Source organism: Excalfactoria chinensis, chromosome 3 (assembly GCF_039878825.1).
Source record: "Excalfactoria chinensis isolate bCotChi1 chromosome 3, bCotChi1.hap2, whole genome shotgun sequence".
In the NCBI taxonomy this organism is placed as follows: Eukaryota; Metazoa; Chordata; class Aves; order Galliformes; family Phasianidae; genus Excalfactoria; species Excalfactoria chinensis.
This window is the reverse complement of record NC_092827.1, coordinates 35,942,934-35,955,178: the sequence shown is the minus strand read 5'-3', so window position 1 is coordinate 35,955,178 and position 12,245 is coordinate 35,942,934. Positions and strand designations below refer to the sequence as shown.

The 12,245-nt window shown below is 41.8% G+C and overlaps 1 protein-coding gene across 2 annotated transcripts in view; it reads right to left on the bottom strand.

Annotated features, from left to right (window-relative positions):
* The window catches only part of FUT9 (fucosyltransferase 9), a 108,156-nt gene extending 101,940 nt beyond the window's left edge, over window positions 1–6,216 (bottom strand). The window contains exon 1 of one of the 2 annotated variants that reach the window (XM_072333889.1): window positions 6,131–6,216. Coding sequence is in view for 1 of the 2 variants with exons in the window: in XM_072333888.1 (XP_072189989.1) it covers window positions 4,940–5,372 (433 nt within the window). In the remaining variant the exon portion in view is untranslated. Of the gene's footprint in view, window positions 1–4,939; window positions 5,731–6,130 lie in introns of those variants that run through there. The other variant, XM_072333888.1, reaches the window with a different exon arrangement.
* Between the last annotated feature and the right edge of the window lie 6,029 nt (window positions 6,217–12,245).

Genomic DNA, 12,245 nt, shown 5'->3' with positions numbered 1-12,245 from the left:
AGCTGAACTCCTCAAAGGATCTGGCCAGGACCCGTGGAGACACATAATTACAGAATCACAGAGTTTGGAAGGGGCCTCTGGAGATGATCTAGTCCAAACCCTATGCTATAAAGCTGGTTCACAATCATAGCTGGATTCTTCAAGGGTGGCAGAAACTGAGACAAACAAATAAAATCCCACTTGTGATCCACTTCTAGGCAAGTTTCTTCAAGAGGCTGACTGCTTAGAACGATATCAAGCTTTGGTCCCCATCCAGCAAAGCAGGGCTGATGCAGCACCACAGTGTGGGGACAGTGGCATTGCTGCTCTTTCTGCTCCACAAATGTAGGGCACAAACAGAGCTTCACTTTCCATTTCTGCCTGTCTGGCACCTTTTTATTACCATGAAATGCCCTTGATTTGGGGGAAAGCCAATACAAAATAAAGAAAAAGAAAAAGAGAAAAAAAAAAGAAAAAAAAAAGAAAAAGAAAAAAAAAAAAGAAAAAAAAAGAAAAAAAAAGAAAAAAAAAAGAAAAAAAAAAGAAGGAAAGGAAAGGAAAGGAAAGGAAAGGAAAGGAAAGGAAAGGAAAGGAAAGGAAAGGAAAGGAAAGGAAAGGAAAGGAAAGGAAAGGAAAGGAAAGGAAAGGAAAGGAAAGGAAAGGAAAGGAAAGGAAAGGAAAGGAAAGGAAAGGAAAGGAAAGGAAAGGAAAGGAAAGGAAAGGAAAGGAAAGGAAAGGAAAGGAAAGGAAAGGAAAGGAAAGGAAAGGAAAGGAAAGGAAAGGAAAGGAAAGGAAAGGAAAGGAAAGGAAAGGAAAGGAAAGGAAAGGAAAGGAAAGGAAAGGAAAGGAAAGGAAAGAAAAGAAAAGAAAAGAAAAGAAAAGAAAAGAAAAGAAAAGAAAAGAAAAGAAAAGAAAAGAAAAGAAAAGAAAAGAAAAGAAAAGAAAAGAAAAGAAAAGAAAAGTCCACCACCACCATGAACACAGAAACTGGTGGGCTTTTTTTGAGTGGGTTGAGTGTATCAATCTCATTTTTATGCAGAGGTACACATGTAGTCAGAAACAGTTAATAAGTTGTCCTTTGTCAAGAGCACATCTACTATACTGAAAAAACATAAATGACAATAGTTTTCCTCACCAGCTATAAATTATCTCAGTTCTGTGCTTCCCAGGGAAGGCTTTAAAACTGTCTCCTCTGTTAATTCGTTTCCTTTACATGAGGGACTTTTCTTTATATGAAAAATATACACATCATTTTTCTGAACATTTAACTTGCTGTATTAGGAACTTCCTCAGAGGAAAGGAAGAAGAGTCTGTCTTCATTAACCACTAAATTTAAAGTGGGGAAATTAAAACATCCAGATGTCATGTCAGCTATATACATTGTCTTCTATGATGTCACATTTGATTTTCTTATTTTATGACTCTGACAGCATCATATTAAAAATCTGATTGCACAATGACAGTACAGGTTTTGAATTATTCAGCTTAAGACTGCAGTCTTACAAGAAGACTATTTTGTATTTCTTGCCATTTCTGAAAAACTGACATTTAAAAAAATTGAAAAGGAAAGGGAAAAATGATCACTAATAACTAATTAATATCTCAAGCTTGGCAAAGGTAACCTCATTTTAATAGAATATCACACAAATTAAAACCAGATTAAATATAACACACAACGTATTTCAAAAGTCATTTGAAACATAATTCACTGGATGACATTTTGGCCCCAGTGAGATCAATGGCAAGATTCCAAATCAGCTTCTGTGTAGCCAGGACTTGCTCCTAAATTAAGAAAACCATACATTCTCCATGTGTTTTAGTAGCTATATGTCAGCACCCTTGTATTTACTTCATCAGATTGCCTTTTCCCACCCCTTCTTTAACAACATACTGCAGGTATGTCTGCTTACTGAAGTCAATGGGACTTTCTCCATTGGACTCCCAGTCCCCAAGTCAGACCCTTTACGTAGGAACTTTTGGGGTGATATTTGTAGTAGTCTTCCAGGGTTCACATTGTGTATTTTCCTATGATGGTACTGTCAGCTTTTGGTTTTGCTCCACTTTACCTCTGTTTCACGCTAAACAAGCGCAATTTGTTGCTTCATTTGTATCAAATAATTTCAGATGCAACCCTTGCTAGAGTGACCAAATTTGTTTTTTCTCCATTACATTTTAAGCTTATTTTTAAATCACTTAAGATATTTTTTAATCACTTAAGTTCTCCTCATCTTGATTAAAATCAGCTAGCCCTTTAAATATCAGAACCATAAAACAAATACTGTCATTTTAAGAAACATTCTATTCCAACCAAAAGTAAAATATTACTAGTATCAGCTATGGAAATACCAAAGTTGAGCCCCTTTGGCAGGAAACACAGTTATTATTTAACTAGTAGGGCCCAGTAAAAGAGCTCGTAGCTATACATACAAATTATTTCTCACAATAATTATTTCAGCTGAGCTGTCTGGACAGGTATGAACTATGAGCCTGAGTGCAGCTCTGAAGGGTAGAGCTTGGAATATTCCATACCAGACATAAAATAAATGTTTCCAGCTATGGCAATGGGGGAAAATACAAATGATCTTTTCACATCCTGGTTCCTTCAAAATTGTTAGCATAAATGTCTTTGATTCAGCTCACAGCGATATCTGAGGAGAATTTCATTCTGATTTGACTGAGATCAGAATCATGACCACAGTAATAACAAGAAATGTAGTTGCATTCCCCCAGGAATTTCTGAGGTTTATTCAAGAGTTCAGTTTGTCATTAAAAATACACAATTGCTGTGCTTCATTTCCCTTGTACAGTGCCTCTATTCTAATATGAAGATGACAAGATTGCCTATATTCACTACAAGCAGTGAAAATTAGTTACAAATCACATACACTCTTTTGTTTTAGTTCACTTATTTAACTTGCACCTTGTCTGTTTCAACACTGAGTTCAACAGTGAACACGATGAATGTTATAGAACAGCATTTATTTACTCTTAAATGAGCAGTTACAGTTGCTTTCTCACTACAAGCAAAAATGTACAACTGGAAACAAGATACCACCATTTGATTACATTTTATTCTGCAGCATCACTATCAGCCTGCAAAAATTCTGCTGGAAATAAAAATGCAAGAGCTTCCAGGATGAAGTCCTGCTGCCCTTATACACTGCTCAACCTCTACACAACCAAACTCCAGCTGAAGACATCAGATGATGCCAATGCAGCTGCAGATGAAGAACTGCAAGATAATACAGCCCTCTGAAAATTTCATATGCTTTTAGCAACAGTCCTAACCCTAATCATGGTTTAACCACTGTTTCTGGAAGATACTGAATTAAGCAGAAATCAAAACCAAAGCATTTCCCTTACAACTCTCTGCGGTCTGACAGGGGATGGGAAGATCATGACCAGTGTCAGAAGAACTTATTTCCACAGTAACCTCTAAGTCTTGTTGTTTCAGACTGCCACCAGCTGCAGCAGTTAAGGTGTGATGAAAGCTTTCTGATGAGTCTCACACAGATTTCCTTCTGTTCTGTGAAACAAAAACGCACCATCCTGTGAACTGTAGAGAAAAGCCGCATCTATTGAAATACAAGTCTTCCTCTGCTTGTTGTATGCAGAATTACTTTAATCTCTTTACTCAGAGCAGCACAGGACTAAGGAGTCCTCTGTAACTGAGAAAGAATGCTATGACAAAAAAACCAAAAGCAGCAACAACAACAAAAAAACCAACAACCACATAATTGAAACACTTGGAAAAATAATAATAATAACCTGCAAAACCATTCAAAAACTTCAACAAAATGTAACAGAAAGCAGGAATTGTGCCCCTCTGCCCCCCACCCCATACAGAATAATAATTTTTTTTAAATAGACGTTTTCCCCCCAGAGGCTCCTTCAGTCTTAAGTGTTATCATAGCACCAGCTTCTGGAGAAAGGAGTGAAGATTTACTGCAAATCTTGTATTCATACTTGTTGGCTATTTAGGAAAGAGGTGAGAGGTTGTTCTTTTTATTTTTTCTTCAAGGCAGTTTCTAGGTCTTTAACATTACTCTGAGCCAGAGATGCTAAATAAAAGAATGGGGAAGCGCTGCTGCCATAACAACCCTTTCGGCAGGGAAGTATTGGGATACAGATAGTTACTACACTCCCTACAACCAGCCGTGTGCATCATGACACAGAAAACCAGAAACCGCTTTTTAGTCACAGCATCCTCAACATCCGCACTCTCCGCTCGGGGCATCGAAAGGAAAACAGGCACAGACTTCTTCTCCATCCCACTCTACAATCATTCGACCTCATATATTTATTCGTTTGCTGAAGGAGAGGGAGAAAAGTCCACCCGGGCGTCGAGTTGTGCCTCGCGCTTTCCGGGGCCACTCCGGGCTTCACAGAGCCACAGCCTCCCCGTGCTCCGCTGCGTCCGCACAGCCCCGTGGGGGTCCGGGACCATCCCCCGGTCCCGGGCTGCGGCTGCGGAGCAGCATCCAGCTGCGCTGGACTGGCTCATCTTCCTCCAAACCGCCTTAAAATGGTCCCTTGGTAAAGTTAAGACGCTGCGCGCTATACCGAGCCGCCCGGGAACGGGGGTCCGGGCTACGGGGGGGCTCCAGACCCAGGCACTGGGGTGATGTCGGCTTGTCTGTGTGTGCGAGATGGCCCCGTGGGAATGGGCAGCGGGGGCAGGGAAGGGCACCGTGCGGCAGCCCCCTCCCTCGCCGCCCCCGCGCAGCCCCGGGGCCACCCTCCCTGCCCCGCGCACCTCCAGCCCCCACGGGGAGGGCTCAGACCCGGGCCGGGACCTTCCATTCCCCGGGGGTCGGAGCAGGCGAAGCACAGTGTCCCCCCCTCACTTGGTCCCCCCTCTGCGTTCCCGGGGCCGCTCCGGGATGGGAGGGCGAAGCGGAGAGGGGGGAGGCACGGCAGGTGTTTTCGGAGGCGGGGGGCACAGGGCCCCGTGACTCACCCGTCCGAGGCGGGGGCTGCGTGTAGCGCGGCGGCGACGCTGCCCCCGGGGCGCGGGGGGCGGCGGGGCAGGAGCAGCAGCGAGCGCGGGAGCAGCGGGGAGCGGCGGGGCCCGGGCTGCTCCTGGGCGCGCTCTCGCTGCCCATCCCCGGCGCTGCCGCCGCCGCCGCCGCCGGAGGAGGAGGAGGAGGAGGATGCGACGGAGAGGCAGCCCCGGGCTCGGGCACGCGCGGCGGCGGAGCGGGGGGAGGCGGGGAGCGCGGCGGGGGCGCGCAGCGAAGGGGGAGCAGCTTGGGGAGGCGGGCGCACACTCCCGCAGCCCTCCGTCTCTCAGACCTTCGGCCCTCAGCCCTCATTTTCTCATCCCTCCGTCCCTCGTGCCTCCATCCCCAATCCCTCCATTCCTCCGTCCCTCCCTCCCTCCATCTTTCCATCCCTCCTTCTCTCGCCCTTCCATCCCTCCGCCCGTTATCTCTCTTCCCCCCATCTTCTCCGTTCCCACATCCCTTTCCCTTTCGTCCCTCTGCTCCCCTGCCGGCAGCTGCCGTCTCTCCGGATACCCCCTTTCCGCCGCAGGATGGCTCCGGAGACCCCCAGGGCCGCGGGAGAGGTGCTGCCCCTCCGGCGCGCCCCCGCGGCGACCCCCGGGAAGGGCGAGCTGCCCCTGCGAAGGGCAGAGGGTGCCTGGCTCCCCGCGGTCCCAATGGGAAAAACGAGCCCAGCGCTCGCCCGTCGCGCTCGACCTCCTTTCCTTTTTCCCACCCTGCAGGAGAAAGCAGAGCCGTGCTGTGGCAGGAGAAAAAGGCGGTAAATAGGAGGAGAACACAGTGCAGTAATCACTGACTGTGTGAGAAACAAACCCCACGCTGGAGGAGTTTTTAAAAGCAGGCTTTCAAGGCTGCTCCTGCAACCCAGAGGACTTTCCAGATGTTTATTTAGGTTCAAGTATAATTATTTTGACGTTAAAAATAAACGAAACAACAGCTCCGAGTGCATCGTGTAAATGGGAGAACGGTAAATCATGTCTGTCACATAAACACACACAGCAAGAGCTGGCTATCAACTCCCTATCCCCACGCTGAACTCTCCCTGCATTATATAATGTTGATACACTGCTGTGAGGATGTCCAGGGGAAAGAAAGAGCAGCAGTGAAGACGCGGCACTCACCATCAGAGTGCATTGTAGCCTTACCTGCCAGGCAGTGCTTTCAGAGGCTCATCGGTGCTCCCCTCATCAGCCCTCCAACACAATTCAATGGACGTTCAGTGCAGACATCCAATTCCCCAGTGTCAGCCTCTGTCTGAGATGTCTCTGAATTGCTTGTAGGTTATTAACTTATGGTGCTCTTTCACCCTGCCCTGTACTGTGCAGTTATAAGCAGCTCCCACTTGTGAGACCAAGGAAGAGAGAGATTGGGTGGATTTCCACGCAGCTCCACATTTCAAAGTGCTGATTTGCTGTATGGGCTTCAGTCACTGAGAGAATCAGTCTGTGCCTCTAACAGGTGGATTCCAAGGAGAGGCCTGGCCCAGAGTCCACTGAAGACAGTACAGATATGTCTGCAGCCGTGGTGGGAGTTGCTTAAAACTGCTGTGAATACACTGTCAGCATGAAGGTATTTCTGACTGCTGCTGTTCTTTAGAGCTAGTAAGAAATGCCAGGAAAAATGATTATTTACCAATATATGCATCTTCCTCAGAAAACTGCTTAGAGAAACATGGAGACATGCTTCTGCTCTCCTCTAGCTGCTGACAGAAACATGTAATGGGAGGCAGATCACAGCTCCCAGCTGGAGGATATCTGCTCTCCATTGGTTCAGATCAAACCCTGCAACCATCAGGCACAGTGGGCAAGGAGAGGGGAAAAGGGGTACTGTGAAATTCTTAGATCCAAATTTGGATGTCTGTAAAGCCCACAAGTGTAGGACTCGGTTCTTCATTACTGCTCAGAAGTAAGTTACCAATAAATTAATCATTCAGAGTTTTTGTCCTCTTTGCTCTCAGTCTTGGGATTAGATCTGAGCACCTTTGGCTTGCAGGTTTCTCTCATTTTCCCTGTACTGGTTGTCTCCCCTTCTCCTTTCTGCCTTCCATATCAAGAGCTCCAGGAACCGACAGCAATGGAAGAGTCAGGAAAGGAGAGGGAAACTGGGAAAAGAAAAACATTTGGGCTCTGTATATGTAATTACACTTTTGAATAAGAGCTTATCTAGTGTGAGTCTCACAGGCACTGGGTTAATATTTTTTTAATATAGCTAATACAGGCTTTAAGTATATTTAATGCAGTCTTTAGTTTGGTTTTATTGTGTTTCTTTTTGTCCCTTTCTTGTTGTGTAGCTAGAAGTGAATGGCTGCAGTAGTGTAACAGGAGCCTGGTGGGTAGGGCAGTTCTTGAGAAATGGGAGACTGAGGGTGGAGACTTTCTTTGAGATTCAGAATAGGAAATGAACCACGGAGGTCTCGGGTGAGTGACTTTGGCTTTCCCCTAGCTTTGACTCCAAATTTAATCTGCATCAATGTGAGGATATATACACCCACTTTTTAAAGTGTCAGTTTTTCAAAGAATTCAAGGTGTGTTCAGATTCTTGCAGATACTTGCGTGTTAATTACTTATATATTTTTATATTCCTGTTGTTTTCCAAATAAGGATTTGGGAAAAAATTGTGTTTGCTTGTTTCATATTGTTTCAGCATTTTATTTAAGCAGATCACAAACATTAACCCTTACTTTTCAATGTCACTGTTGTTAGCTGTCTGATTCCTAGATCCAAGGTTGTATCTCTGACATAAATTCTTTGTGTAGGAGAGGTAACAATGTTTTGGTTTGTTTGTTTTTTTCCCTCACAGGACAGAAAATTTAAGCCTTTTGTGGTCCCAGCATTGCCACAATAAATTGCCTTTACAAAACATGGCTGCTCCGCTCGCTACCTTCATGTAGAAATATATCTACACTGTTTTCTTAAGATTCAAAATTATTTTCAGAGAGCACAGTTTGATAAAATGTTTCATTTACAATAAGGAAAAAAAATATTAAAAGAAATTTTAAAATAAAATAAACATACAGATGTAAAGTTTTAAGCAGACTATTATAAAGGTCAAAAGAAGCAGAAAATGTTCAAAAATAAACAGACCCAAACAATCCCTTCCCCAGACAGGTCCCTAAGCCTAAATGTAGATATTTATCAAAATTATGAGGGGTAAAAAGAAAGAGTTCATTTTTTATTTAATAGGGTCTGAATATTTATTTGAGGCATGTTTTTAAAGAAAATCCATCAACAAACATCCAAAGTCCTACTAAGAACACATGTGCAGTACAAGAACATGTGTTATAAGTATCTGTACCAAAGTTGGTCCTACCACTGTTCATGGAGGCAGGGCTGCTTTTTCTATCTGCATTTCACTGTGTATGGCCAGAACCCATGCCCATGAGAGTCCTGAGGGCATTTTCCTGTTTGTAATTGATTGTTGGCATTGGGGTTAACTACACCATTCAAAAATCTATCATCCTTTGTCTTACTGCTCACGATGATCATTAGTTATGGTTTGCCATAAACTTGGGCCTGATTCTACAACTGTTTTGACTGATGCCAGTACCCAGAGCTGTGCAATGAACCTTATTATCCCCTGCAGTTGTCCATTGGGTGGCTATGGGATGAAGAGCAGGATCTTGGATCTAGATAAGGAATTGCATTGTGCAACAAGGCACCAAACCAGACTGAGGTTTTAGGAATGATTGAGATAAAAAAATAACATGAAAAGCTACTGATATTTGAATCGCAGAAATAACTGTGCAGTCTTTGGTTTTTTGTTTGTATATTTTGTGGAAGGTTAAATACATTTAACTCTAATATAAGTTTCCAGCCTGAGCCACACTTACAGCAGATACTAATGACTTCATTTCAGAGAGAACAAAAGTACTTTTAAAAATGCCTTCTATAAGAGCCATGTTTTTATAATTTTTGGTTACTGGTATTCCACATCATAATGTCATGTAATACACTGGGAGTTAAAGTGTTAATGCTCCAGTTCTGGGTACCTGCCTGGAAGAGAAGAACTACATTCCCCAGGGGGCTTTGCAGTCAGAGAGGAGATAGACCTCCTAGCAAGGTCACCTTGATTGGGCTCTTGCTCTCTTCTTTGCCTCTCCTTGCTGCTGCCCATCCCGACTGTGCGCATCACTTCAGTATTACTGTAAGGCCTACAGCTTTCAGATACTCTCTCATTATATTTGATTTATTAGCTTCAATTCTAATTATATTGCATTATAGTGTGTTATCTTGCATTCTGATACCATATTTAGTGAATTAGTTTGTTTCTCCTCAGATCGTTGCCACTGTGTTTAATTATTTTGGTGACCCCTGTTTCCCTTTACCAGAGGTGCGGATTTTGTGAAATCCCTCTGCCCCATTAGTCAGAGAACTGGGCCGAACCAGCCCGTAAACCATTGACAATATGAAAATGTAGCTGGTGGGCTATATTAAAGCTTTAATTTATTTACAGAATATTTTCTTTGTTTAGTATGATTTATTAAGAAATAAATGAAGTCTAATGGAGATTAAGTAATTTATTGTAAATCAGACTGTGGTGTGTATGTGCACAGTGACATTCTTATTGAGTGAGACTCTTAAACAGCAGTTTGATACTGTATGGGGCATTCAGATTTACAGTTTAAGATTAAATCCTTTGCACTATGGTTTATAGGACTGACCCTAACAATTGTATTGCTTTTACAGGCCAAGGGCACTGCAAAGGCTTTACTAAAGAACCCAAACTGCTCTCGGTTACCACTTTCTGCATGAGAGATTTGCTTTGCTGCACTGGTCTCCACTGAAGTCAAAGGACGGCTTTGAAATGTACAGCTTCTCTAATTACCACTTTCTATACCATCACAATTCTTTTTTATTTTTTATTTTTTAACAAATTTAAAGGTCTTCTCATATCAAAAACAAAGAACATCACATGGAACTTTATGTCAGTTGATGAAAAAAGAAACTAAATAAGAAGGGAGAAATGAAACTTATTTACCCCTTCTGAATTAGAGGGTAGATTTAGGAGAGGTAAAATATCATCAGAAATCAATCACATAAGTGCTAGTAAAAATTTCTTCCTATTTTAATCAAATGTAAACAGGACAAATAATTGAACTAGGAAACTTCAATATACTTACAGATTCTCATAATATGCAGTAAATCTTTACAGTTCTACTCTCCAAGGAGATTTTTAAGTAAATAATAATGACTTTGGCCTCTTGTATAAATGAAGATGGATGTACTGAGAAAAATCTAATTATGGATTTCTCCTGCCTTGCCTTCTGTCTTGTGTGCCAGTATTACATCATTGATACTTCATATATCAGCTTCATACATTCAGCAGTGGTGTACTGGTATGAAGTTTAATGTAGAAAAAAAAAGGGGGTGCATAAGAACACCAACAGTTTTGTTTCTTTGATATTTCAATATCAAATCTGGTGGTTTTGGAAACAAAGTATGAACCAATTTATTCGAACACAGGCGAAGCTACCAAGTCAACACAATTACTCTGCAGACTTCAGTCTATTTCATGTATCAATAGAGTTGTTCACCAAGAACCATGTCTTTAGTAGAAGTGATTTAACAGTATTCCTATATTGCTGTGCCATAGCAGCAATTCTTTCTTAGTGAGGATACAGCTTATCCTGTGAAAGCTATATACTACAGACTGATTACCTCCAAGTCAAGCAAGATAAGCAGGTAAACGAACGGACAACGTTTTGCTTGTTTGTTTTTGTTTTTAATGCATGTGAGTTTGTAACAGGATCTTTTGGAACCAAGACACCATAGCATCTGCTCACAAAGCTATGCCAGGAGAAGTCTACAGTGTAGGCACAGATGAATTTCAGATTGATACAGACAGCAGAGTACTGGAAATGCTGAGTTTGTACTTGGAAGAAAATACCTGAGAACACGGAGTGTCTGGTAGTTTTCACTGTTAACACTGAGTTAATAGAATAGACTGAATAGACTTGTTTCCATTCTGTGTTAAGAATCCAGTGTGCATGTGCAAACTTTAGGCATTGAAAAAAAGGAAAGTTTTCTATTTGAAACATGGTGTCATGAACTAATGGAGACAAGCAAAACATTCAACTCCATGATAACCTTTCATACAGTATCTTTTAAAGGACGCACTAAACTTTAATAATCTTTTTTACCCTTGTGAGAGTTAATCCTATTCTCTCTGAGTGTTTTTATTCACTTACCATTACAGCTGCTAATGATTAATCATAGACCTATATCTTTGTTCTGACCTCCTCTGTAACATTCCTGACTTCATTCTTTTGTCTGGAAGAACCATAAGTTTTTTGAACTCACAAACCATCTTTTTGTTCTTACATTTTATAGTATGTAGGAGAACAGAGTCCCAGTTCACCCGTCTGGTTAATGTGTCAGCTTCAAACCCTGTACTAACAGTAGGACTGCAGTTTGTTGACTCCCCTGTACTTGAATAATATTGTATATGCACATACTGTCTCTAATTAATTTGAATCATGTGACTGTGACAGGACTCTGCTGCATGAATGCCAAATGGCAAGATCAGGTCCTACCATATTCCTTCTAAATACCTAATTAAATATACTATTACAAATAGATCAGGGTCTAGATGTTGCTGTCTGAATTCATACAAATTCTAGATTCTTCTCTGAAATTTTCTCCAGGGAAAATCGACAAATATGTGATTTTATGTATTTACTTACTTATTCTAAAACACAAGTGTTTCTAAGTGGCTAGCGCAATAAACATATCTTCCCTCTCTTAAAGTTGCTACTGTCTCAGCTATAGCGACTCGTGATAGGCTCAGATTTCTCAGGCTGCGGGTCTGTGTCTTGTTCTCTGTCAAGACTTTTTAGCTGTGTTGAGTTGTAGGAACATGCAAGCCAGTCTGTGAGTTCATGACTGATATAAAGGGATGCAACATTTTCAAAACTAATGACATCTATTTAAATATTCTTTCGTTATATTCAACACTGGAAGAAAAGTTACAAAATATAGTCTTATCCTCTGTATTACTCTTCATAAGGAATATAGCCTCTGGAAAATCTGAAATCTTCATTCATTTTGAAATGATGACATTGAAAACAAATGCAAGTAAATGACAACAAGAGCAAAAAACAGAAATGCCATTGCATACTTCAGAATGTAAACAATTTTCATTCTGTAATTGCAGTTTGCTCTTTTCTTCTGCTTTGATCTGTTTATAATTTGATTTATGATAGAGAAGAAATCCAGGCCAGTGTTTTAATTTATATTCATTAGGCAGCAATGCAGATATACA